At 43.6% G+C, this 27612-nt stretch overlaps 1 protein-coding gene across 1 annotated transcript in view; it reads right to left on the bottom strand.

Moving 5' to 3' along the window:
* LOC120929305 (sterol O-acyltransferase 2-like) overlaps positions 1–27612 on the bottom strand; it is a 243464-nt gene that overhangs the window by 107396 nt on the left and 108456 nt on the right. The window contains exon 5 of the mRNA XM_040340633.1: positions 599–706. Coding sequence (XP_040196567.1) covers positions 599–706 — 108 coding nt within the window. The remainder of the gene's footprint in view (positions 1–598; positions 707–27612) is intronic.

Here is a 27612-nt window from a genome sequence, read left to right as displayed (position 1 = left end):
AGGAAGATCTCCATCTCTTTAAAGTACAACTAAAGGCAAACCATTTTTCTCAGTTTAGGCTTAAGATAGATTGGAGAGGAATCAGTGCCCCCCCCCCCCATTAAGGAGATTCATCCTCTCTATTTGTCCTGATTACCAGTATCATTGAAGGTGAGCATAAAAGAAAATCACAAAATTTGGATTGTCCCCAGAAAATATATAAAGAGGAATATTTCAGTGGGGACACTAGTTCTGGTGACCTTGGAGTATTCCCTTAATTTACAGGGATTTCCTCTCACTTCCTGTTTGGCTATCGGACAGTAAGTGAAGGGAAATCTCCACAATGGCACACAGATGGTGAAAAAAAAATCTAACTCTGGTTTTAACCCCTCTTGCCCTATCTAAAATGAAAAAAAAAAAAGTTTTGCATATAGTTCTACTCTAAAGTTGCCTACCCTGCTTTAGGACAATCCCCACCCAGTAATGTCAGAGAACAGAGAAACCTGAAGAACCTTCAGAACTACAGGCCCATTTTCACATGCAATAATCCCATCTTCTGAAAAATCACAGGAAAAATTACAAATTATAGACATATTGGACATTTGAGGATTTCACTAACCTCCCATGGTCAATGATCTCCACAGCTGTGTTACTAATCATAAAAACACAGAAGACAGCCACACATATATTGTAAATGATCTGGAGATGTCCCGCATCATTCAAGTCACTGGAAAAAAAGGGAAAAAGATGCAACACAATTAATGGGTTTACTAGACATACTGTAGCGGACTTTACTAATGTCACATCCTCTGGACTGAATAAAGTAGTGGATGGAGCTCATAGGAATAACCCAAAAAATAAGAGAACTACATTTCAATGGGGACCAACCATAGGTGTGCACACAGGGTATGCCAGCTGGGCCTGGGCACACCCTAATCACCCCAAGCGCATTAGCATTATTACTCTGTGTAGCGGCCAGAAGATGGTAAAGATCTCCCTTTTAATGGCTCTGCCATAAGCGAAGAAGTAGTGTTTACACACTTCTCTTTCACTGTGCTGGTAGGGAGATCAATGTCCCGTGGTCAAATATATATAGAGACACACACATGTGTTTGAGCTTTAGGGTGCACACCCTAATGCAATAGGTGGCGCACACCAGGGCCATCTTAATAGCATCATGGGCCCCTGGGCAAAGTAATGCTCTGGGGCCCCTACAATAGAGGCAGTGTATGTAAACAGACATCAAGTAGGTAGGAGGCAGACAATCATTCTGTACAGCAAACAGTGGAAAAATACTACATACTGTAAGGGGTTAGCTCGGTAGCGGGGGTGTGTGGCATAGAAAAAACTGGGCGTTTCGCCAACGTCACCTCCGGTACCTCTTGGTGGACTCTATGTAATACTCTTACGCGTATTTGTCACTTCTCGTGACTTCTTCAGGAGTCCTGAAGAAGTCACGAGAAGTGACAAATACGCGTAAGGGTATTACATAGAGTCCACCAAGAGGTACCGGAGGTGACGTTGGCGAACGCCCTGTTTTTCTATGCCTGTTTTTATCACAACAATGTGAGTACCTAATTCAAAAACAGGGGGAAGGGGGATAACATATAGGCACTCACATTAGCCCACATCCGAAATGGTAGTTCAAAAAAGAAGGAGGTTGTACTACACTAGGTAGTGACATGGCGGACTTTCAAAGGCAATCACAGGGACATTACGGGTAATATAAAAATAAATTTAATTACAAAAATATATATAGGTACAAAACAATTTCAATAAATGTTGAGGAAATTACATAAATACATATTATTAGAGCAATATGATCGTCTCGCCGACGCGTTTCGCCTTACGGCTTCTTCAGGACGAGTTTTGAGATTTTATGAGGATATTGCTACTCACATACGTCTGAAAAGAAATACACATTTGTAACATACAAACAACATAGAAACATAATCCAATAAAATATTGAGAGCCGACATGCAACAAAAGACTCGAAAGAATACCAAAAGGTTGGTGGCCGTCCATATCCATCAAGGATCATTGAAATCACGGGTAGACGAGTACCAGGTGATAAGTTGATTAGCTGTTCAAACAAAAATAAATATAAATGACCAAAGACAAAATATAAATGCATATACAGATACCATATGCATATATAGATGCATGCTAATGTGTAAATTTGGGCAAACCTAGATGGGAAAATGAAGGACCTACCCCAATGAGAGGAGGAAATCTCCTGAATGATGTATAGGGGCCACGGCGAAAATAAGTTGCTGGTTCTAAAGTGAAGGGGTAAAATAGAGCCATATGTGACCTGGCAGAGATAAAAATATATACATAGAAACAAAAGAATACTGAATATTCAAGTTATAAAGGCAACCCATTTACCTGAAAATAAAGACAAACGAGCAAAACAGGGACCAGCAAGGCAAAGGGCAGGTGAGGAAAAGCCTGAAGGAAAAGCAGATTCCCATATAAGGCAGTCACACTGCACTGTCCAGCAAAGGACAAACCGGAGGGTTTTTGAAAAGCCTGTATAGAGAGTAATAGCCATGGTCACCAATGAAATAGAATAGTAGAACATAATGCAATCATCTGTGGGAGCCTGGATAGAGAGAAGCAGTTACCTTGCAGCCTTAGAGGTGTGATGTGTCCCGGGGGGGTAGCAGCCTGTGCTCCGCGCCGCATATAACGAATGGGGCTGGCTTTATAAAGGCAATCACTCCTGATTGACGTGTGTCACGTCGGAACGACGCGATGACGTCACACCAAGCGCGCCGGAGTAACCGGCGCATAAACAAGGGAAGAGGGGAGTCAGCTGGTGCACGTCAGATGGATTTAAATGAGCAACGCAGCGCGGCCAATACCAGTGACAGATTTTCTGATTTGCTTCCGTTTGTTTTGAGTTGGTATCGCTATATTGATGACATCTTGCTCCTCTGGACGGGGTCATCCGAAGACCTTTATACGTTCATGAACAAACTAGGCCAGAATGATTATAACTTGAAGTTCACGATGAACTCAAATACGACCGAACTGGCCTTCCTTGACGTAACTATCTACATCTCAGAAGATGGCAACTTAAGTACATCCCTATATCGTAAGCCCACAGCTGCAAATACCATCCTCCATGCCAGCAGTGCTCACCCGAAGTCCCTAGTCCAGAGTATACCGTTCGGACAGTATTTACGACTTAGACGAAACTGCTCAGACGACCAAAAATTTAAATTTGAGGCAGATCTTCTATATACTAGAATGAGAGCAAGGGGATACAGTAAAAAATGTCTAAAAAAAGCATTTGTCAAAGCTAGCGGCAAACCAAGAAGTGATCTTTTATCACGTAGAAACAAACCAACCAACCAAAACACTACTAGAGTAATTACAACATACTCCAACCAACATGTAGAAATACGTAAAGTAATACAGAAACACTGGCATCTATTAACATCCGACCAAGTATTGGCTAAACATATTGGGCCAAGCCCTGAAATCACTTTCAGACGGGCTAGATCGATCCGCGACCACTTAGTCTCGAGTAATTACTCCAGATCTAGTGATAAAAAACGTGAGGTGCCTGGCCTCTATAGATGTGGCGAATGCAATTTCTGCAGGTTCTTGCTAGTAGGTACCGATGTACGACTCCCTAATGGCCAAAAACATACAATCAGGCAACATATTACCTGTCAAACAAAAGGAGTGGTCTATCTAATTCAATGTAAATGCGGCGGCTTCTATGTCGGAAAAACGATAAGACCCTTTTGGAAACGGATCAAAGATCATACCTACTATGCAACCAATGGCCTATTGAACACCACTATGGGCCACCACATAGCATTTAGACATAAGTACGAATCAGACGTATTTAGGTTTACTGCCTTGGAGAGTGTATACGAGGATCCGCGAGGGGGTAATTTTGACCAGCGGGTACTGCAGTGTGAAACACGCTGGATTCATAAGCTACACGCTAACCAATTCCCAGGCCTAAATGATGCCTTAAGTTTTAAATCTTTTTTGACCATTTAAAAAGTTTGCACCACCATTAGCCACTATGCGGGCAAAAAATTTTGCTCGCAAGTGGCTAATTTCTGAGTTTCTTATCCCATCCCTCCTACGAATGCCTATGTGAGTAGCCTACTCCTTTGGCTTGGCTGCCTATGTTTTATTTTAGAAACATGCTGATCCGTATAGAATAATAAGGAATAACGTCCTATGTTCCCGACTGATCTCTCAGAACATATGGACGTTAACATATCGGACAAAAAGGATGACCTAGGAAAAGTCATTCAACACTATTGTTCTATGTATTTTATTTTATTTTTCTTTATTTTTTGATTCTTTTTCAAAACTATTATATGTATGTATAACTATGGATACGAGACACAATAATCTGATCCCAATATCGTTTACCAGGGAACGATTACTATATGGAAATGTATAGCTGTTATAATACTTATAAAAATTTCTGTTTTTAATCCTATTGATGGCTGACATGCAGCTGGGGCCCTGATTTCTGCCATAGTTGGCCGTTTTAGGACAATTCTTTGTCCTGTTTCTCACTTGCCATCTTGTGGCAAAATACAAATACCACACCCACCTCTGATTGTAGCTGTGGTGACCAAATTCTAAAATGTTCTATATACCACATATTAACTTAGTCATACCAGATTATGTATTATTAAGCGAATATAGATGGTGATCTCTTGCTCCTTGCTGCTTCATTATTAAATTTCCCCCATACACTAACACTAGGCCTTATTATCAGTGCCTGCTATCTAAGTTTGTTCCCCTGTTCTTCCTTTTCTTTGTTCCTGGAGCTGGCATGTCTATCTGACTCTTAGCTCTGTTTTCCTGTGCCCAGATATGTGGGCTGACAGGATTTGACACCACGATCGATGTTGCCACGCCCACGGCCTACGCCCAGTCCAGTGTTAATGATGGGATGGGGCGGGCACCTGGAGTCCCGCTGGCTGCCGCCCCTTTGAGCGAACCCGTGCTGCTATTGGCCGCGCTGCGTTGCTCATTTAAATCCATCTGACGTGCACCAGCTGACTCCCCTCTTCCCTTGTTTATGCGCCGGTTACTCCGGCGCGCTTGGTGTGACGGCATCGCGTCGTTCCGACGTGACACACGTCAATCAGGAGTGATTGCCTTTATAAAGCCAGCCCCATTCGTTATATGCGGCGCGGAGCACAGGCTGCTACCCCCCCGGGACACATCACACCTCTAAGGCTGCAAGGTAACTGCTTCTCTCTATCCAGGCTCCCACAGATGATTGCATTATGTTCTACTATTCTATTTCATTGGTGACCATGGCTATTACTCTCTATACAGGCTTTTCAAAAACCCTCCGGTTTGTCCTTTGCTGGACAGTGCAGTGTGACTGCCTTATATGGGAATCTGCTTTTCCTTCAGGCTTTTCCTCACCTGCCCTTTGCCTTGCTGGTCCCGGTTTTGCTCGTTTGTCTTTATTTTCAGGTAAATGGGTTGCCTTTATAACTTGAATATTCAGTATTCTTTTGTTTCTATGTATATATTTTTATCTCTGCCAGGTCACATATGGCTCTATTTTACCCCTTCACTTTAGAACCAGCAACTTATTTTCGCCGTGGCCCCTATACATCATTCAGGAGATTTCCTCCTCTCATTGGGGTAGGTCCTTCATTTTCCCATCTAGGTTTGCCCAAATTTACACATTAGCATGCATCTATATATGCATATGGTATCTGTATATGCATTTATATTTTGTCTTTGGTCATTTATATTTATTTTTGTTTGAACAGCTTATCAACTTATCACCTGGTACTCGTCTACCCGTGATTTCAATGATCCTTGATGGATATGGACGGCCACCAACCTTTTGGTATTCTTTCGAGTCTTTTGTTGCATGTCGGCTCTCAATATTTTATTGGATTATGTTTCTATGTTGTTTGTATGTTACAAATGTGTATTTCTTTTCAGACGTATGTGAGTAGCAATATCCTCATAAAATCTCAAAACTCGTCCTGAAGAAGCCGTAAGGCGAAACGCGTCGGCGAGACGATCATATTGCTCTAATAATATGTATTTATGTAATTTCCTCAACATTTATTGAAATTGTTTTGTACCTATATATATTTTTGTAATTAAATTTATTTTTATATTACCCGTAATGTCCCTGTGATTGCCTTTGAAAGTCCGCCATGTCACTACCTAGTGTAGTACAACCTCCTTCTTTTTTGAATGTGAGTACCTAGTGTATTATTTTGTTTTAATAAACCCATTTTTAAAACGATACTGCACTATTGGCACTTTCATCTCCCTGGGTGCGAGTCACTGTCACTGTCTGGACGTGACTACCGAGAGGGATCTACTTTTTTCAATTACAGTCCATTTTGATGACACCTTATGTGGATAAGACCAGAAAAGTGTACCTGGGTTTTTATGCTGTTACCTTACAGCAGTAAGGTAAGGGGACATCCTCACTTACTCTGAAGAAAACACCGGAAATCACCCCCTTTTATCACGTCACTTTGGCATCTACACCAGCACTTTTATTTTGGATTTTGCCTGCTGCTATGTTTATAGTTATCTGCTGCATGGACATTTAACCTAGTTTATTACAGTCACTGGTGTGCTTTGCACGCTGTACACCTTATTGTGTATCAGTACGTTTGTTATTATGTATTTCACTATATGACACCAGCACTGCCACTTTGTATTACTTCACATTTTTTCAGCTAGCTTTGGCTGCATTGCAGCACATTTAATTTTATATTGATGGTATTTATTTGTATGGTATACCAGTATCATTTTTTATTATTGCCACTCATGATTAGTAGCCAGACTATATTTTCCATATTTTTCCATATATAAGGATTGGCTACACTTCCTCTGCACGTTATCCTACTCCCTATTCACAGCGCAGCACTACCCCTTTATTCTTCATTTGTTCCTGGTTTGATACACTATTTAGTGCAGCAGCTGTACCCCTTCCTTTTCCTTTCCCCCCCACTCTTGTGGTAAGCGCGGTAATACCCACCCCATCACATAACAGGGTGTTCCTCCCCCTTGATAATCTGGGACAGTACAGCTCCTAACCCCACATTTGACGCATCTGTCTGAACCACAAAGTCCCGTGAAAAATCAGGCGAATTTAAAACTGGCTGACTACATAAGGCCTGTTTTAAAGCCTGAAAAGCTGTTTCTGCTTCGGGAGTCCATTTGGTCATGACAGACTCCTTCCCTTTGGTCAAATTGGTCAGGGGAGCAGCCTGTGAGGCAAAATGGGGGATAAAGCAGCGATAATAGACCGCGATCCCCACAAATGCACAAACCTGTTTCTTGTTGGTGGGACGTGGCCAATCCTGAATAGCCTCAACTTTGTTTATTTGGGGCTTGATTAGACCTCTTCCAATGGTATACCTACCCCAGATACTTTGCCTCTTCTAGCCCAAGAGTAAATTTTTTTGGAATGGCTGTAAACCCGGCTTTCCAGATGGAATCCAACACAGCCTGAACTTTTGGTAAGTGTGAGTCCCAATCCTCACTGTGGATGACATTGTCATCGAGGTATGCAGCAGCATAGGCTCGATGAGGCCGAAGGGTCTTATCCATGGTGCGTTGAAATGTGGCGGGAGCATTCTGAAACCCAAAAGGCATCCTCCGATATTGGAAAGATCCGTCTGGAGTTACAAATGCTGTTTTTTCCCTGGCCGACTCTGAGAGAGGTATTTGCCAATAACCCTTGGTCAGGTAAAAAGTCGTCATGTACCGGGCAGTGCCTAGGCGATCAATCAGTTCATATATGCGGGGCATAGGATAGGTGTCAAACTTAGTGATTTGATTCAGGCGGCGAAAGTCATTACAAAACCGCCAACTTCCATCTGGTTTGAGCACTAAGACAAGGGGACTGAACCAATCACTATTTGACTCTTCTATCACCCCCAGCTCAAGCATTTTTTTTACTTCCTGGCGAATTGCCTCTCGCCGAGCTTCTGGAATTTGATAAGGCTTCAACTTGATCTTATCCCCTGCTGTGGTGATAATGTCATGTTCAACTCCGGAGACCCAACCTGGCAGGTCTGAAAACTTCTCCTTATTACGGAGCACAAATTCTTTAACCTCCTGTTGCTGAGTTTTGGATAGAGTCTCGGGGACAGTCAGGTTAAATGGAGCAGAAAATCGGGTAGTCTTAGCGACCAAGGACTCTCTATCCTTCCAGGGTTTCAGCAAGTTCAAGTGATAGAGCTGCTCAGGTTTTCGTCTTCCCGGTTGGCCAATTTTATAATTCACCACCCCCATTTTCTCCAACACTTCATAGGGACCCTGCCATTTGGCTAGGAATTTACTTTCGGCCGTTGGTACCAGCACCAACACCCTATCACCAGGTGCAAAGGAACGGACCTGGGCCCCACGATTGTAAATCCTTTGTTGAGCCAATTGGGCTTGGGCTAAATGTTCCTTCACAATCGGCATCACTTGGGCAATTCTATCTTGCATTTGGGCAACCTGTTCAATCACACTTCGATGAGGGGAACTCTCACTCTCCCATGTTTCCCTGGCAATGTCCAGTAGGCCCCGGGGGTGCCTCCCATACAGTAGCTCAAACGGAGAGAACCCTGTGGACGATTGGGGAACCTCTCTTATGGCAAACATCAGATAAGGGAGCAGATAATCCCAATTCTTTCCGTCTTTATCCACCACCTTCCTCAACATTTGTTTTAAGGTTTTATTAAACCTTTCCACTAACCCGTCTGTTTGAGGGTGATATACTGATGTACGTAATTGAGTTACTTTTAGGAGTTTACAAAGTTCTTTGGTCACCCTAGACATAAACGGGGTGCCATGGTCAGTTAGGACTTCCTTAGGAAGACCCACACGGTTGAAAACCTGAAATAACTCTTTGGCAATGGTTTTAGCAGAGGTGTTTCGGAGAGGAATCGCTTCTGGGTAACGGGTGGCATAGTCCATTATTACCAGGATGTGCTGGTGCCCTCTAGTGGACTTCAGTAAGGGGCCAACCAAGTCCATGGCGATCCTCTCAAAAGGGACCTCGATAATGGGCAGGGGTACCAACGGACTGCGGAAATGTGGCATGGGTGCAGTAATCTGACACACTGGACAGGAAGAGCAGTACAATTCCACTTAGTGATCCCAGGCCAATAAAACCTCTGGGTGATCCTCTCCCGGGTTTTTTCTGCTCCCAAATGTCCCCCAAGAATGTGCCCATGGGCCAGTTCCAAAACCATCTCGGTTTAGGCACTACCAGTTGCTCAATGTTGTCCTCTACCCTCTGTGACACTCGATATAACTGGTCCCTTTCAATAATTAAGTAAGGGAGGGCAACCCTCTCGTCAGGGTTAACTAACTCCCCATCTATCTTCACTACATTCTCCCGGGCTCTTAGCAATGTGGGGTCCCTCAATTGCTCAGTGATAACGTTTTCTCTGTGCACCTCGAGGTCATCAAACCCTATCGGCCGCTGTTCCTCTTCTGAGGTAGCAGGCTCCTCCCTAGGGACTGGTGTTTCCCTTGCTAAGACTGAGAATGGAAACTCAGGAGAATCCTCACAGTTAGGCCCCGTACACACGAGAGGATCCATCCGCTGAAAAATCTCAGCGGATCGGTTTCAGCGGATAGATCCCCTGGTGTGTACATTCCAGCGGATATTTATCCGCGGATATTTCCGATTTCCAGCAGATAAAAATTTGTAGACATGCTTACAAATCTATCCGCTGGAATCGGCACCAGCGGATCGATCCGGTGGTCTGTACAGACTCACCGGATCGATCCGTCCGAACCCATCCCTCGCATGCGTCGTAATGATTCGACGCATGCGTGGATATCCTTATATGATAGCGTCGCGCACGTCGCCGCGTCATCATCGCGGCGACGGCGCGACACGTCACCGCGATGGGAATTCGGCGCGGATTTCGATCCGATGGTGTGTACACTCCATCGGATTAAAATCTGCAGAGGATTTATCTGCGGATACGGTCCGGCGGACCGTATCCGCGGATCAATCCTATCGTGTGTACCAGGCCTTAGAGGTTTCTGGAGTAGATGGTTCAGACTCAGAAGAACCACCTACTGGAGAATTTGGGCAGTCCCAGAGTTCCCAGAATTTTGGGAAATCCCTTCCCACAATGGCGTCATGTGGCAGTTTGGGAACTAAACCCACCTGGTGACACAAGTTACCGAAGGAGGTTTCAAAGGAAACCGTAGTCACCGGATATTCTCGAGTGTCCCCATGTACACAAACTACAGCCATTTTCCTAGGATGTAAGGTTTTTCCCATCACTAGATCACTTTTCACTAAGGTGACCAGGCTACCTGAATCCAACAATACCACAACATCTTTACCATCTAAGCACATTCTATATAAAGGTTTCTCATTTTCCTTTTCTGCAGTGCATGTGGTTGCAAAATGGGACTGTCGTCTCTCTGTTAGAAAGTCACACTGCATGGGTTCATCACCCGCTGGGCAAACCGCTGCTACATGTCCCTCTTCCCGGCAACGGTAACAAATCAACCTTCTGGTCCTCTCCTGTGGGATGGGTGTTCCAGGCCGCTCTCGCCAAACATTAGCAGTAGTCCCGATAATTCCTCTAGTTGCTCCTTGGTCCCTCTCTCCACCCCATCCCTTGATGCAGTCTTACCTATAGGTGGGGAGGGTCTGGTCTTAGGGTGGAAAGTCTGTGCGTCTCTGGTGAAAGAGGACAAATTCTCTGTTGTTAGGTACCTTTCGACCAGGTCTACAAGTTTGTCTGCAGTTTTCGGACCACCATGGTTCACCCATTTCTGCAGGGTGTTAGGAAGAGACCTAAGAAATTTGTCCATGACTACTCGCTCCAAAATTTTTGGTCCGGACAGAGTTTCTGTCTGCAGCCATTTCTTAGCCAAATGAATGAGGTCATACATCTGCGACTGAGGTGGCTTCCTCTGCTGATAACTCCAATTGTGGACCCGCTGAGCATGGACATGCAGGGTTACACCGAAACGTGCCAATATTTCCAATTTTAGCCGATCATAGTGTTTTGCATCTGCAAGCTCCAAATCAAAATATGCCTTTTGGGCTTCTCCAGATAATAGGGGGGCCACTAGTCCAGCCCACTGTTCTTTTAGGCCAACTCTCTCTTTCCGCTGCTCTCTCAAACATGGTCAGAAACATCTCAGGGTCCTCATCTGCAGTCATCTTTGGCAATAAGTGTCTTACCCGAAAAGTCGGTATGTTACTGGCCTGACTCCCAGCCTCGGTCTGCTGTCTCTGAAGCTGTGTCACGATGGCCTCCATTTGCTGCTGGTGTCTTTGTTCCAAGCCTGCAATGCTCTCTTGGTGAACCTTTTGTTGAGCTGCCATGCTCTCTTGGTGAGCCTGTTGTTGAGCTGCGTGAGCCTGTTGTTGAGCTGCAAGGCTCCGCTACAAACCTGCATTTGTCTGTTGTTGATTTGCATTTGCCTGTTGTTGATTTGCATTTGCTAAAGCCAGCTGGTTCAGTATCTGTCATGACCCGGGTTGTATTCGAACCGGGATCTTCCTGGTCTCTTAAACCATAACCTTACCTGTTGTGCTACAGAAGAGATCTAGGCTTTGGGAATGTCCTTACTGTGTTCAACACTACATCATACTCTCTAGCTCCACCTGCTGCCAGCTGTGGACAATTCTCAATCTGGACAGCCTTTAAATAGGAAGTGAGGTCATCACTCAGTGCCCGTTTATTTTGGATTTCTTCCCTGGGTGTTTTGACTTCAGTGATCTTCCTTGTATTGAACTCCTGCCTGATATCCCGACTATTCTACAGCCTGCTGATTTTGTACCTTGCCGCCAGATCGTGAATGACCTTAGCCTGCCTGACTCTTCTCCGGATTTTGATTGTGAACTATTTGCCTGACGACGCTTTGCCTGGATCTCAAGCACACTACTTCCACTTCGGACACTACCTTTTACAGGTACCTTACATAATAAACGGGCCACAATGGCAGTGGACCCTGCTGAGATTGTTAAGGCGATTACACGTCAGGGACAATTGATCGGAGCTCATGAACAGCATCTTTCTTCCCTGGACGCCAAGTTAGATGAACTTTGCACCATGCTCAAATCTTGTTTGCCTGGTTCCTCTGCAACGGTTCAGACTCCGGATCTTACTCCTGCTACGGTCCAACCCGCCTCTTCTGTACCACCAAAACTTCCCTTGCCTGACAAGTTTGGTGGTGATACTGAGGACTGCAGAGGTTTTTTAAATGTTTGCCGTTTGCATTTCCGCAACAACCCTGCGACTTTTAGCAGTTCGTCTGCCAAAGTGACTTTTGTAATTTCCTTGTTAAAGGGGAAGGCCCTGGCCTGGGTCTCTCCTTATTTGGAACGCAACGATCCTGTACTCCAAGATGCTGAAAAATTTCTGGCCTCTCTCCAGATTGTATTTGACAAGCCAGGTAGAGCTTCTGCAGCTGAGTACTCCCTCTTGGACATACAACAAGACACCAGATCTGTGGCACAGTATGCTATTGAGTTCCGTACCCTTGCTGCTGAAACTAATTGGGACTCAAGGGCATTACGTGCAGCCTTCCGAAAAGGTCTTACGGATCGCATCAAGGACGAATTAGTCTATAAGGATCTCCCAGAAGACCTTGAGAAATTCATAGAGCTGTGTGTTCGTCTGGATGTCCGGTACCATGAAAGGTGCCAAGAGAGACTTAGAACCCGCAAGTTTCCTAGGCCAGTTTACCGTTTGGCCCCTAACTTCCAAGCACCACCTCAGCCAGAACCTGAAACCTCTGTTGAACCCCAGACACCTGTGGAACCCATGGAGGTGAGCCGTCTCCACCTAACTGAGTCAGAGAAACAAAGGAGGCGTTCATTGGGCCTATGCCTGTACTGCGGACTTAAAGGACATTTAGTATCTGTCTGCCCCTCCCATCCAGTAAAAGGCAGGGTCTAACCAGTGTTGGAGGAGCTGGCTTAGACCTTACAGGTAGATCCTCCAAGACCAAGATTACTGTTCCGGCTACTATCCATTTTTCTTCTAAGCTTGTTTTCTGTGAGGCTTTTGTGGATTCCGGAGCTGCGGGTATATTCTTGGACTACACTTTTGCAAGAAAGAACAACATCCCGTTTGTTCCTAAGTCTAGACCCCTGAACATTACCACCCTGAATGGACAGCCCTTGGGAGATGGCATTGTGAAATTCGAGACTACGACAATCACCCTGCAGGTAGGCCTCCTCCACAAAGAGGAAGTTGTCTTGTCTCTTATTGATTCTCCGCTTCTGCCTATCATCCTTGGTTACCCATGGTTACAACTTCACAACCCTTCTTTTGATTGGGAAAATGGAGAACTAACCTCCTGGGGATCGTCCTGTCGCCTTCGCTGTTTGTCTCAACCCAAAAGACTTTCTGCTTGCATGTTGGCTCCTGTGACTATCCCACCTACCTTGCCTCGTGAATACCATAACTTTGCAGACGTATTTTGCAAACAAAAGGCAGAGGTGTTACCTCCACATCGTCCTTTTGACTGTACAATTAAATTGATTCCCGGAGCACCTCTTCCCAAAGGAAAGACCTACCCCCTGTCTCTGCCCGAACAAAACTCTATGGAGGAATACGTAAGAGACAACTTGGAAAGAGGTTTTATCCGACCCTCTTCTTCTCCAGTAGGAGCAGGTTTCTTCTTCGTTGAAAAGAAAGATGGGGGCCTTCGACCATGCATAGACTATCGGGGGTTAAATCAAATCACTGTAAAGGACTCCTACCCTTTGCCACTCATTCTTGAACTATTTGATCTACTTAAGGGGGCTGTTATATTCTCCAAGCTAGACTTACGAGGGGCTTATAACCTGATTCGAATTAATGAGGGGGACGAGTGGAAGACAGCATTCAACACTCGTAATGGACACTTTGAATATTTGGTCATGCCATTTGGCTTGTGTAACGCACCTGCTGTCTTTCAACGTTTCATGAATGAAATTTTTCATGATTTCAGCAACCGTTTTGTGATCATCTACTTGGACGACATTTTAATCTTTTCCAAGACTCTTCCAGAGCACATCTCGCATGTGAAACAGGTATTACAACGGCTTAGAGAAAACCATCTTTATGCAAAAATCGAGAAATGCAGTTTCCATCAAAGCTGTATTCCTTTCCTTGGGTACATCATAAGTGCTGACGGTTTCCAAATGGACCCTCAAAAACTTTCCGCTGTCTTGCAATGGCCCCAACCGACCACTTTAAAAGGACTCCAAAGCTTTTTAGGGTTTGCAAATTACTACAGACGCTTCATTAAGAGTTTTGCCTCCATTGCGGCACCCCTTACTGCCATGACTAAGAAGGGTACAAATTGCAAGGCCTGGTCTTCAGAAGCAAAATCAGCTTTCCAGCGATTAAAGGACATGTTCAGTAAAGCTCCAATTCTTCAGCATCCTAATCCTGACCTCCAGTACATTGTTGAGGTTGATGCCTCTGAGGTTGGAGCAGGTGCCGTACTCTCCCAGAGACAGCCAAAGTCTGGTAGAATCCATCCAGTAGCTTTTTTCTCTAGAAAGTTTTCTCCGGCAGAGATGAATTATGATGTTGGGAATCGAGAACTACTGGCCATCAAATTGGCATTGTCTGAATGGCGACATCTTCTGGAAGGGGCTCCCAAACCTTTTACTATCCTCACTGACCATAAAAACCTACTGTATCTTCAGACTGCTAGACGTCTGAACTCACGTCAGGCTCGATGGGCTCTGTTTTTCTCCCGTTTTAATTTTATCCTTTCTTACATTCCAGGGCATAGAAACCAAAAAGCCGATGCTCTTTCCAGACAGTTCGCTTCCTCTGAAGAAGATCAACCAGCCGAGCAGTATATAATCCCACCTCACAAAATTGTCGCACAGATCTCTACGGCCCTTTCCCAACAGCTACAAGAAACCCAGAATCGTGTTCCCCAGGGCTTGAAGATACCACCAGGTCGCCTGTACGTAGCCCCTAGTCTCAGAAAACCTATACTCCTCTGGGCACATGATGGCGTGTTATCCGGTCATCCTGGTGTCACCATCACTCTTAAGACCTTGCAGCGTCATGTCTGGTGGCCTCGTATGAAAAAGGATGTTACTGACTATTTGGCTGCCTGCCCAACTTGTGCTGCTAATAAAGTACCCCGCACATTACCTGCTGGACTGTTACATCCACTTCCGGCACCTCGCCAGCCTTGGACCCATTTGACCATGGACTTCATTGTAGACTTACCCAAGTCCGAGGGCATGACTGCTATATGGGTCATAGTGGATCGCTTTTCCAAAATGTCTCATTTTGTGCCGATTCCGGGATTACCTACAGCGAAAGCACTGTCCACTCTTTTCCTTTCCCATATTGTAAGACATCATGGCATACCTACCAATGTCATCTCAGACCGCGGATCCCAGTTCGTTTCCCGATTCTGGAGAGCGTTCTGCAAGAAACTGGGAGTAACGCTCTCACTCTCTACCTCACATCACCCTCAAACTGATGGTCAAACCGAACGCATGAACCAGACCCTAGAAACCTACCTTCGACATTATGTCAATGCCTTACACTCCAACTGGTCTGAGTATTTGCCTTTAGCTGAGTTCGCCCTAAATTCCCGTTGGCACAGTGCTCTTCATACCACACCATTCTACGCAGCCCTAGGCTATCACCCTCAGACTTTTCCCCTACTTCAGCCTTCTTCTGGTGTACCAGCAGCAGATCAGCGGGTGAAAAATATTCTACTACATTGGAAGAAGATTAGTTTATTACTACGGAAGTCAGCAGGCAAGTACAGGCTTTTTTCTAACAGACGAAGACGCCATATACCTCCATATGTGGTGGGGGACAGAGTTTGGCTATCAACCAAGTATGTGAGACTGAAACAACCTTCTACCAAATTGGGCCCTCGATTCATTGGTCCTTACAGAATCATTGCTCGAGTTGGACCAGTTTCCTATCGCATAAGATTACCTTCTTCTCTCCGGATACATCCCGTGTTCCACGTTTCACTCCTCAAAAAAGCTATTTTCAACCGCTACTCCAGATCACAACAGCTACCTCCTCCTGTTCTTGTTGATGGACAAAATGAGTTTGAAGTCTCCAAGATTCTTGATTCCAGAAGACAGGGCCGTGGCCTTCGGTATCTGGTTCATTGGAAGGGGTATCCTGTCACAGACCGCTCCTGGGTTCCAGCCAAAGATCTGCATGCCCCTTCTCTTATACGAGACTTCCATACCTCGTTTCCCACTAAGCCCCGCTAGGCCCCCGGAGGGGTCCATTGGGGAGGGGGCCCTGTCATGACCCGGGTTGTATTCGAACCGGGATCTTCCTGGTCTCTTAAACCATAACCTTACCTGTTGTGCTACAGAAGAGATCTAGGCTTTGGGAATGTCCTTACTGTGTTCAACACTACATCATACTCTCTAGCTCCACCTGCTGCCAGCTGTGGACAATTCTCAATCTGGACAGCCTTTAAATAGGAAGTGAGGTCATCACTCAGTGCCCGTTTATTTTGGATTTCTTCCCTGGGTGTTTTGACTTCAGTGATCTTCCTTGTATTGAACTCCTGCCTGATATCCCGACTATTCTACAGCCTGCTGATTTTGTACCTTGCCGCCAGATCGTGAATGACCTTAGCCTGCCTGACTCTTCTCCGGATTTTGATTGTGAACTATTTGCCTGACGACGCTTTGCCTGGATCTCAAGCACACTACTTCCACTTCGGACACTACCTTTTACAGGTACCTTACAGTATCTTTTCCATTTTGGGTTTACTTTAACTGCCCGCGGCACTCCACCATGTGTAAGGGATTAGCTCGGTAGCGTGTGCCCCCCTGGATGGGTTCACTACACACAGAACTATACAGAAAGGCAGTTGAAGACGGTTGAAAACAAAGATTTTGGTTTATTCTTCCATCTTGCTGGAAACAAGTGCAAGCATCCAAACAGCATAAACAAAATCAAACATAAAATAAACCCTGGCCACTTGGGGCGTCTACCTTCACCACACAGGAACCTATCTATGGAGTCTGGCATAGCCTACTTCTGGGCCGACACTGCTGGTCATACAGCAGAAAAACAATAGTCTTTTTGATTTTTATCACACATAAAAATCAACAGCACCTCACCTCTTCAGAAGAATTTCTGCTCACTGCTCTCCTTCACTCAAAAAGCCTCAGGATGCAGCAATCAGTAGTAATCCTCTGGATTACTTATAGAGGCCTTAATTGCCTCATTCTGAACAGCTGAAGTTTTCCAACGCCCTTAAATCTTTCTGGCTACTTCTGCAGCCGACACCTGATAATAATTGGTGTATTGTCTAAACAGGGCAGAAATGTATCTCCTGTCTGTGACAACACCCACATATTTACCTGACTTCCTGTCACAACATGTATAGAGCCATGACAGGTCCTCTTTATAATTCTATATACATGTATAGAGCCATGACAGGTCCTCTTTATGTTCCTACATACATGTATTGAGCCATGACAGGTAATTTTACACTCCTATATACATGTATAGAGCCATGACAGGTCCTCTTCATATTCCTACATACATGTATAGAGCCGTGACAAGTCCTCTTTATACTCCTACATACATGTATAGAGCAATGACAGGTCCTTTTTATACTCCTTCATACATGTAAACAACCATGACAGGTCCTCTTTATTCTCCTACATACATGTATAGAGCCATGACAGGTCCTCTTCATATTCCTACATACATGTATAGAGCCGTGACAAGTCCTCTTTATACTCCTACATACATGTATAGAGCAATGACAGGTCCTTTTTATACTCCTTCATACATGTAAACAACCATGACAGGTCCTCTTTATTCTCCTACATACATGTATAGAGCAATGACAGGTTCTCTTTATACATGTATAGAGCCATGACAGGTCCTCTTTATACTCATATATACATGTATAGAGCCATGACAGGTCCTCTTTATTCTCCTACATAGATGTATAGAGCCATGACAGCAGGGCCGGTACAAGGCAGGGGCGGAAGAGACGAGTGCCCTGGACGGTACAATTTGCTGAAGGGAGAGGGGCGCAGGTGAAGTGCCTGCGCTGCTAATAGTTGTACTGTCACATCAGATTTTACGCCGCTGTGCCTGTATGTGGGCGGCTGGGTTACTTGAGGGGCCGGTACGTGAAAAAAAATATGTGACAGACCACTCCCCTCGCACGGGACCACTGAGTTGAATGGGCGGGCCATCAGCTCTCCACAGAACATCGCATCCAGACTTCCTCCAAGCAGCGTGAGTGTTCTCCCTGTCCCTGCTGCTCTGTGAGCTGGTTCCGCCCCCTCCACCTCTTACATCTCTCACTGCAAGTCAGTGCACTCTTATCTCTCCTCATCTCCCTCATCTCATACGTGTTTTTAAGCTGGAGCCATTAGGAGCTGGAGATACTGCAAGCAAGTTCACCAAGAGGTCAGATGCAGGAGGGGGGGTATGTGGAGGAAGTTCGAGCATTCTAAAGTCCAGCCTGGACACTGACATGGCTGGGGGGCTTCTATACATTGAGGGGGGCTGAGACTTCCCTGGACTCCCCCTATTCTGGGAACATCACATATGTGAGGAAGTGCCAGAAACCCAGCATGGGAAAGGGGGAGTCCTGGACATGCATTGCTGGGACCTTATAGTGACTGTGTGGCTATCCCTAATTCAGTGCCACAAGAAGTTCAGATGAATGTGCAAATAACATAAGGAACACCCATAACAGAGATTATATTACAACCAGGGGTGACTCTAGGGGGGGGCCAGAGGGGGCCCTGACCCCCCCTACATTATGCTGTGCCCCACCACGTGCCCCCCATTTTTGTATTTTGCTCGGGCCACCGCTGGAGTAACAGTCTCTCCTGAGAGGGAGAGCGTCCCCAGTCAGCTCTGCGGGGCATTCCTCCCCCTCCCTCTGCTCGCTGACACTGCATAATGCAAGCTCTTACACAACCACAGCCGCCCGATCTGCTACTTCCCCTGCATCCTCATTGGCACGGAGAAGAGCGAGTTGCAGAAAGGACTACATGAGCACTGTGGAGGAGGGGGGGCCCAAGCCTTCATCTCAGTTACTGAAAAAACAGACTGATTTCTCCCATCCTTAGGACAGGAGAACCATCCTGTAAATTCCGAGAGTGGTGACTGCAAGCTGAGCCGAGTGTGAGTCTATAACACTCTTTTACAGCCCAGCGAGTCCAGCCACCTCCCCCCCCACTCTCCTCACATACGAGCAGGGAGGAATATAGCTCCTCCTCCTCCTCCTTTCAGTCCCACCCACACTATCCCGGTGTGCTGTATCTGAAGAGAGGGGATGTGTGGGCGGGAAATATGAAAATCAGCAGCATGTGTGTGAATGATGCCTGAGATTCTAGCCTGGACCGTGGGAAAGTGTGTGCACTGCAGACTGCAGTACACTGTAATCACTGAACTGCCCTATCTCCATCCTTTCTCTCCCCCATCTGTCTCCCTCCCCCTCTCCTGTTCTGTCAAAACACTCACAATTTACTCTCTGTAATGGTCACCACCGTTTACGATATTCCATTCCATCGCCCCACGACAGCTTATCCGACAGTCCAACAGACATCAGACACGACCCATTTAATTTCCCAGAATAACCGGGACAACACAAGCTCTGGTACTGGTTCCAAAATAAATGAATGAATGAATCCTTTAAACATAACTTAGCTTTGTTATATACAGTACAAGCATGTTACAGTTAATCACTGGGACAAAGACACACTCCACCCACACATCACACAATGGGGGGCTTCATACACATTCTTTTAGATAATGACATTCCAATGAGTTAATTACTACTCATTACCCAGACGGTCTGGCTGCGCATTTAGAGGGGTTAATTACTACAGCTTGACAAGTCACATTCCATATCTTAACAGTGTCATTAGCATACACAATGAACAGGTCTTAGGAGCGGACCTAATTAGCACAATGGACACAAAACAGTATTAGCATCACACAATGGAATAGAAGCAGACTCAATTAACACCTCAAAAGCATGTGTCTTCACATTGAATGAAAACACTCTATTGACCTGTCAGAGTCAGACTTTAACAACTTGTAATTTTTCAAGATATCCTGCAAAACATGAATTATTAGTAATGTCCCATCGCATGTAATTTATCATCATCATTTCTCAGTCACCCTATGCCCAAAAGGGGCACAGGATGACCCTAGACCCAAGAGTCATTAGTGACGCTGGCACAGGAGTACCCCCCATCCTTCAAAAGTCTCTGGGTGTCACGGGCCATTCTGTTACAGTTAGGCAGGTAATATACAGTGCAAATTTCTTTCCTACATCCACAGATTTCAGGAAAGAAACTTGCATGATTCCCCCATCAACACAGACAGTGCTGACAGGAGTATTCTCCCGACAAACAGTGATTATAACTAGTGGCTATACAGCAACCACTAGTGATAATCATAAGAGAATCTGCTCATGAATGGTTTAAATCTCAGCCAGTTCCTGCTGAACCAGCTGAGATTTAAACTGTCTATGGCTGGTCTTAGCTCTTAGGCAGCCCATACATTGATCACTTTTTTTCATTTAACTATTAGGTTGAATGAAAAAAAAAAAAAGAAATGATCCAATTCCCCCATCTACACATTATAGGTGGATGGGGGAATCCTCCCAGTGTGGACCAGTGCTGGAATAACCAGAGTTGCTGTCCTGTCCCAGCTATTCACAGCGCTGGTCTCTGTCTCCATGGCAGCGGCGGCAGCACATTGGAACCCAGTGCTGGTTACTTTATGGGGCTGATGTACAGGAGGGCCAGCACAATTTGTTGTTAGAGATGGGCTGGGCATGTTCAAAATTCCACATGCCAGGAAGCCCACACTGCACAACGCTAATCACAGGTAGTGAGACATTTCCCGGTCTGCTGCTGCACAGATCAGGAAATGTCTCACTGCCTGTGATTAGCACTGTGGAGTGCTGGCTTCCTGGCGGGATTGGGCATGTGGGATTTCTTTTTTTTTCATTCAATTTTAAGTTTATTTTCAATAAAAGTACATACATTTGTATTATATCAGCAGTATACAAATCAATAATATACAGAAAACAGTAAAGCAAGTACATTACTTCACATATTAGACATTCCTGTCATAGTAACTGTCCATCACATCTATCCATTTCTCATGTCCTTCACCATACGGTGAGATTAAGACAGTTCATATAAGCAACGGAGAAAAATTAGGTGTAACTAATAATATATAATTAAATAAAATAACAATTTAATATGCTATATGATCCCTTAGGGCTATCATTACCACACAATAAATTATATATAAGAAAAAAAAAAAAAAAAAAAATCCCCATGTGTGTACTAGACCTAAGTTCACGGAACAAATAAAGGATAGGATTTCTGGAGAACAATAACCTCTCCGACACCCCCAACGGGAACTGCCTGTGTCCAAGAGATCAAGCAACCCCTTCAATCCCCCCTCCCTCCCTCTAATAGTTTTTATTAAAACCCACCGGTTTCTATAATCATATATTCTCTAAACCCTCCTCAAACCTAATATCCCCAAAAGTTTGGTGTAATCCTTTAAAAACCTAAACATAGGTAAATACAAATGTTTATAATATATTCTTTTTTTTTTTTTCTTACCTAAACATAACACCCTGAGAATGAGAAATAGTGAGTATTCTATCCTCATAGATAAGACAACGAGAAATAAACACAGAAAAATCAAAGAAAGGAAGAGAAAAGAGAAAAAGAAAAAGATATGGCAGCCTGCCTGCCAATGAACACCATCATCTTCAGGATATAAATATCTTCACAGCCTTCACGGGGTAAAAGATATTCCCATAAATTGCATCCAAGGTTCCCATATTTCATGGAAAAGAGTAGACATATCCAACATGGAACAAACCCTCTTTTCTTGTTCCATGATCCATGTAACCTTTCGTTTCATATACCTGATGGAGACAGTAGTTTTTTTCCACGCAGCTGCAATTGTGATCCTGGCACCCGTCAGAATGTATTGGATGAGTTTTCTAGTAACCTTGGAGGTCTGGGGTAACATTCCGTTAAGTAAAGCAATAGTGGGGGATTGATGTAAGTTACATCCTGTGACTCGTCTTATTATGTTAAACACCTTATTCCAGTATCCCCGTATTTTGGGACATTCCCACCATATATGTACCATAGACCCCAGTCCCTGACAACCTCTAAAGCATAGGGGCGAGGTTGACGGATACATGGAAGCCAGTTTAACAGGAACTAGATACCACCTAGTATAAATTTTTACATTAGCCTCTACAAGGGATATATTCACATATCCATTAATGGATCTAGTATAGTTATTACACCAGTCAGATAAATCCCAAGTGTTATTAAGTTCCTTTTCCCAGGCCAACATATGAGGTAATTTGGTACAATTATTAGCAAGAGATTGATATATGATTGAAATATTTCCCTTCCTGATCAAACCCTGATCACAATTACTTTCATAAGGTGTCAATAATCCAGAGATCGAGTCACTATCCCATAGGCTTTGTGCATAATCATGTAGTTGGGAAAATCTTAGTTTTTCTGAAACAGGAAGATCTAGCTTGGCTATGAAGTGTTTCTCAGGAAGTGGACCTGATCGTGAAAAAAAACGACCTATACGATACAACCCTTTATCATGCCACCATTTGAAAGAATCTATATCAATTTTAGAAACAAAGAGTGGGTCTAAAAAAACGCTTGATAAAGGCCTGCCTTTAGAAATTAGAGAGGGATTGTTTTTAAGTGAATCCCATAAAACTAAGGTTTGAGAAAGAGTCGGAGATAATATAGATGGCCTGTTTTTGGTAGGACTCCACATCAACTCCTCTATCGTTAGATTCGGGGTCGCCTGCTCTTCTATATCTAACCAGTCAGGGCGTTCATGTTTAAGAAAGGTTTCCGATAATTGTGCCAATCTCGCTGATTGATAATACCATAATAAGTTGGGTACCCCCAGACCACCCTGTTCAGGTAAGTTATAGAGAGTGCGAGATGGAAGGCGTGGACCCTTATTGTTCCAAATAAACTTGGTAATCTTTCCTTGAAAAGATTTTAGATGACTTTTAATTATCGGTATGGGTAATGATCTAAAAAGATACAAAAGCCTAGGGAGAAGAGTCATCTTTACCGAGTTAATTCTACCAATCCAACCTATATTCTGAGTACCCCAATCTTTCAAATCTTTCTCAAGTTTTCTATACATAGGGGGATAATTGGCCAAATACAAATTTTGGATGTTGGGGGTCAAATAGATACCCAGGTATTTGATAAAAGAGGTGTCCCATTTGAATCCATAATCTTTCTTCAGTAAAGAAACCGTGGATTCAGAGAGAGAAACATTGAGGGCTCTAGACTTGGCCACATTCACAGTTAGACCTGAAACCATAGAGAATTTGTCTAAAAGAGAATATAATTCTGGTATGGATGTGTCTGGATCAGTTAAAAACAATAAAAGGTCATCTGCAAATAAGGCACATTTATGCTCCTTTTTGGCACATCTAACTCCCCTGATGTTTGTGTTTTCACGAATAGCCATAGCCAGGGATTCCATAACTATTGCAAACACCAGGGGAGACAGAGGACAACCCTGCCTAGTACCCCTATGAATCTCAATAGGTTCCGAAAAAATACCCTGAAAGCGTATATTAGCTTTAGGGTGAGAGTAAAGTGCAGATAAGACTCCAAGAAATTTCGTGCCAAACCCCCAACGTTTCATCACTTCGAACATGAATGGCCATGATACTGAGTCAAATGCTTTTTGAAGATCTATAGAAAGTAGCATACCCCTTTGATTAGTATCACCAGTCCAACCCGAGTTCAAAATAGAGATCAGATCCACAGCCCTCCTAACCTGATCAGGACCTTGCCTTCCAGCGATGAAGCCTACTTGATCTTTACTAACATATTGGCCAATGAAAGAGGACATTCTATTGGCCATTATCTTAGTGAGTATCTTAAGATCGTTATTAATGAGAGATATAGGTCTATAGTTTTCCACCAGGCTATGGTCTTTTTCTGGCTTAGGGATAACCGAAATATAAGCCAAATTAAGTTGCCTGTCTATGGGAACTCCACCGGTCATGTGGTTGAAAAATCTAACCATGTAGGGTGTCAAAATGCTCGAATATGATTTATAATATGCACTTGAAAACCCATCTGGACCCGGTGCTTTATCTAATTTTAGATTTTTAATCACTAACGATATTTCTTCAGCGGATATGGGAGACTCCATTACATCTCTATGAATTTCAGTCAATCGAGGAAGTTTCAGATTGTCCAGAAAATCATCCATTCCCACTGAAGAAAAATCAGCAGCGGATGCATAAAGCTTAGAAAAGAAGTCCTGAAAGGCCTCCATTATCTTCTTAGGATTTAGGGTGAAAGAACCATCACTCATTCTTATTTTAGGGAGAGTCCGTGATTGAAATCTAGGTGATAATTTATGAGCTAGCATTGGGCCTATTTTATCTTTAAATTTATAGAAATTAGCACCAGTCCATTTCAAGTCTTCCCCTGCTTTAGTTGTAAGTACCAAATTCAAGGCAGATCTAGCTGCATCAAGTGCCTGAATTGGAAAGTTAAGAGGATCAGATTTATGTTTTTTACGGAGTTCTAAATAGTTGTTTTCCCGTCTCCTTATGTCCAGGTTCCTTTGTTTCTTGAGGTTAGCGGCCACTTGTATTATTTTGCCCCTGATAAAGGCCGTGTGGGCAGCCCACAAAGTTTCAGGGGATACATCATCTGTATCATTATGCTCAAAATATTCTAAAAGAGATCGCTCAATATCCTTCATTAAGATAGGATCCTTCAAAATAGACCTATTAAGTGTCCAATAGGATATTTTAGGAGAAGTGTCCTCTCTCCTCAGAGACAAATGAACCATCGAGTGATCTGACCATGGAACATCAACTATATGAGACTCAATGGCAGCTGGGATGTGATGGTTAGAGATTAATATATGATCTATACGAGAATATGAATGGTGAGGGTTAGAATAGTAAGTATAATCTTTAGTTTTGGGGTTCAACTCCCTCCAAATGTCAGTCAATCTAGACCAGTGATGGCGAACCTTGGCACCCCAGATGTTTTGGAACTACATTTCCCATGATGCTCTTGCACTCTGCAGTGTAGTTGAGCATCATGGGAAATGTAGTTCCAAAACATCTGGGGTGCCAAGGTTCGCCATCACTGATCTAGACTGATGTAGAATGCGTGCTACTTGCAAACTAATTTTAGTTGGTCTGATGATACCATTAATAGAAGGTTTGGATTTATCCAATCCTGCATCGAAAGCTAGGTTAGAGTCCCCACCCATAAGAACTATCCCCTCCATATATGGACGAAGGGTATCAAGCATCTGTGAAAAAAACTTTTTCTGACCTCTGTTAGGAGCATAATAAGAAATAAATGTGTACAGTCTTCCATCAAGGGTACCCTGTATCAAAAGAAACCTACCTTCCGGATCTCCAAATTCTTTAATCAGGTTAAAATTACAATACCTAGAAAACAGAATTGCCACACCCTTAGTTTTGTTTTCTGCTTTAGCAAGATAAAATAACGGAAAGTGGGCATGCAAAAAGGAGGGGTTATATCATTTAGGAAAGTGGGTTTCTTGAAGGAAAACCACATCTACACGGAGAGACTTGTATACTTGAAAGGCTGTGCGCCTCTTAGTAGGAGAATTCAACCCCTGAGTGTTGTGAGTAACAACACTAAGGGGTTTAGATACATCATTCGATCCAGCCATAAGTCTCAGCATCATCGACGGACAGGCAGGACCATATAGATATCACCAGTAGTTCCGTAAACATGAGCATCGGCAGGCAGGCTGAAGAGAAGAGGAGAATATGAGGAAGAAAGAAAAAGAAATATAAAGAAGAGATAAAAAAAGAAAAATAAAAAAACATAGTGCACAACAAACTATTAGATCGTGCAAGTTTAAATCGTAACCAAGAATGAGGGAAGAGATTGATTCTCCTTCCCTCATTCAAACAAGAAATTTTAGTATAGTCCCATAAAAGGACTATATTCTTACCCATTGGGTCGACAAAGTGTCGACACAAGAGATAAGTTGAGGTTCAATACCTCACCGTCGTCAGTTGTCAACAAACTAAAAGATTACATCTAAAAACAATTTTCAAGAAAAAAGGCATTTTGAATCAGATGATGACCAGAAAAAAAAGGAGAAAAATCCAAAGAAAAACTGTATTCAACCAGGTATTCAAACCCGGAATCTCTTTTTTTTTTTTTTTTCCCCCTTTTTTTTTTTTTTTTTCAAAAAGCATCCGTTAAAAAAAAAAAAAAATTTATCTGAATCAAAGAATAAGAGAAACATTCTGGGTAAGTCTATTCAATATTCAGGGGACTTGGTCACCTCCAATTTTCCTGTATTTGACCTTGTTCCATGGATTCTGAGTCGGACTAGTAGGAGTGTTTCTCTTGGTAGATTGAACTGGAGGTGGAGTGGTGTCCATGGCAGGTTCAAGAGAAATAATTTTCAGGTCAAACAGAAGTCTTTCACCCTCTTGGAAACTATGGATCACATGGTTTCTACCATTATAATTGAATTTTAAAGCGAAGGGGAAAGCCCATTTATATTTGATGTTCTTGTTAATAAGGGCAGACAATAACGGTTTCATTGCTCTTCTTCTCTGAATGGTATATGGAGAAATGTCAGAGAATATTTGTATGGTATTACCTTGATATTGAAGATTCTCCTGTTGTCTGGACCGTTTCATAATGTCCTCTTTGGTGGTGAAATAATGTGGCTTGACCACCACATCCCTGGGCAATCCATCTTTTCTCAGTGGACCTAATGATCTATGAGCCCTATCAATTTCCAATTTTATATCAGGCATAGATGGAAGGAGGATTCTCATAATGTCTCGTATTGCTGAATGAACGTCCATAATGGACTCAGGAAGACCCCTAACCCTGAAATTTTCTCTTCTTGACCTGTTTTCCAAATCGTCAATCTTAGCCTGAGCGGCCTCCAGTTGTTCTTGTAGGAAATGGATATGATCATCATGTTGTTCAGTTTTCGAAACGTTAGTGTCCAATTTATGTTCCACCGAGTCAATCCTGTTGCCAAGACATTGGAAGTCTGCCCTAATATCTTTAGTAATTTTCTCAGCCGTAAGAGCTAGACCCCTTTCCATCATTTCAGAGATCCTGTTATAGAGATCAGCAACATTGAAAGAAACTTCTGGGACATTTTCAGTGTTAACAGTCACTTGTATAGGGTCATGTGAGGGGGAAACCATAGGAGTCCCGTGTTCAGCCATTGTAGGTATTATTTCCTCCCTTACTACAGATGAAAATAAAGCTGAAGTTGTAGTAGAACCTAAGGGAGGAGGTGATGAGGAGGGTGTCACATGAGACGAGAAATGTTCAGTAGACTTAGGATCCACCACAAGCACCTGAGGGCTTGTATGAGGAGGGGTGTCCATATCAAAAAGACACTCCTTGATAATAGAGTTCTTATTTTTTTTTTTGCACTGTTTCCCCTTCATATATAATAAGTGTTATAGTGAATTCGTATCAGCAGGGGTAAAGTTGCTTTATATTGTAAAAGCAATTGTTCACTCCTATATCAGCTCCTATAGGTATAACAGTCTTATAACCCCCATCATACAGTGGGTATTACTTATGTG

This window comes from Rana temporaria, chromosome 2, assembly GCF_905171775.1.
Source record: "Rana temporaria chromosome 2, aRanTem1.1, whole genome shotgun sequence".
Lineage (NCBI taxonomy): Eukaryota > Metazoa > Chordata > Amphibia > Anura > Ranidae > Rana > Rana temporaria.
The sequence above is the reverse complement of the archived record's forward strand: the minus strand, read 5'-3'. Positions and strand labels throughout refer to the sequence as shown.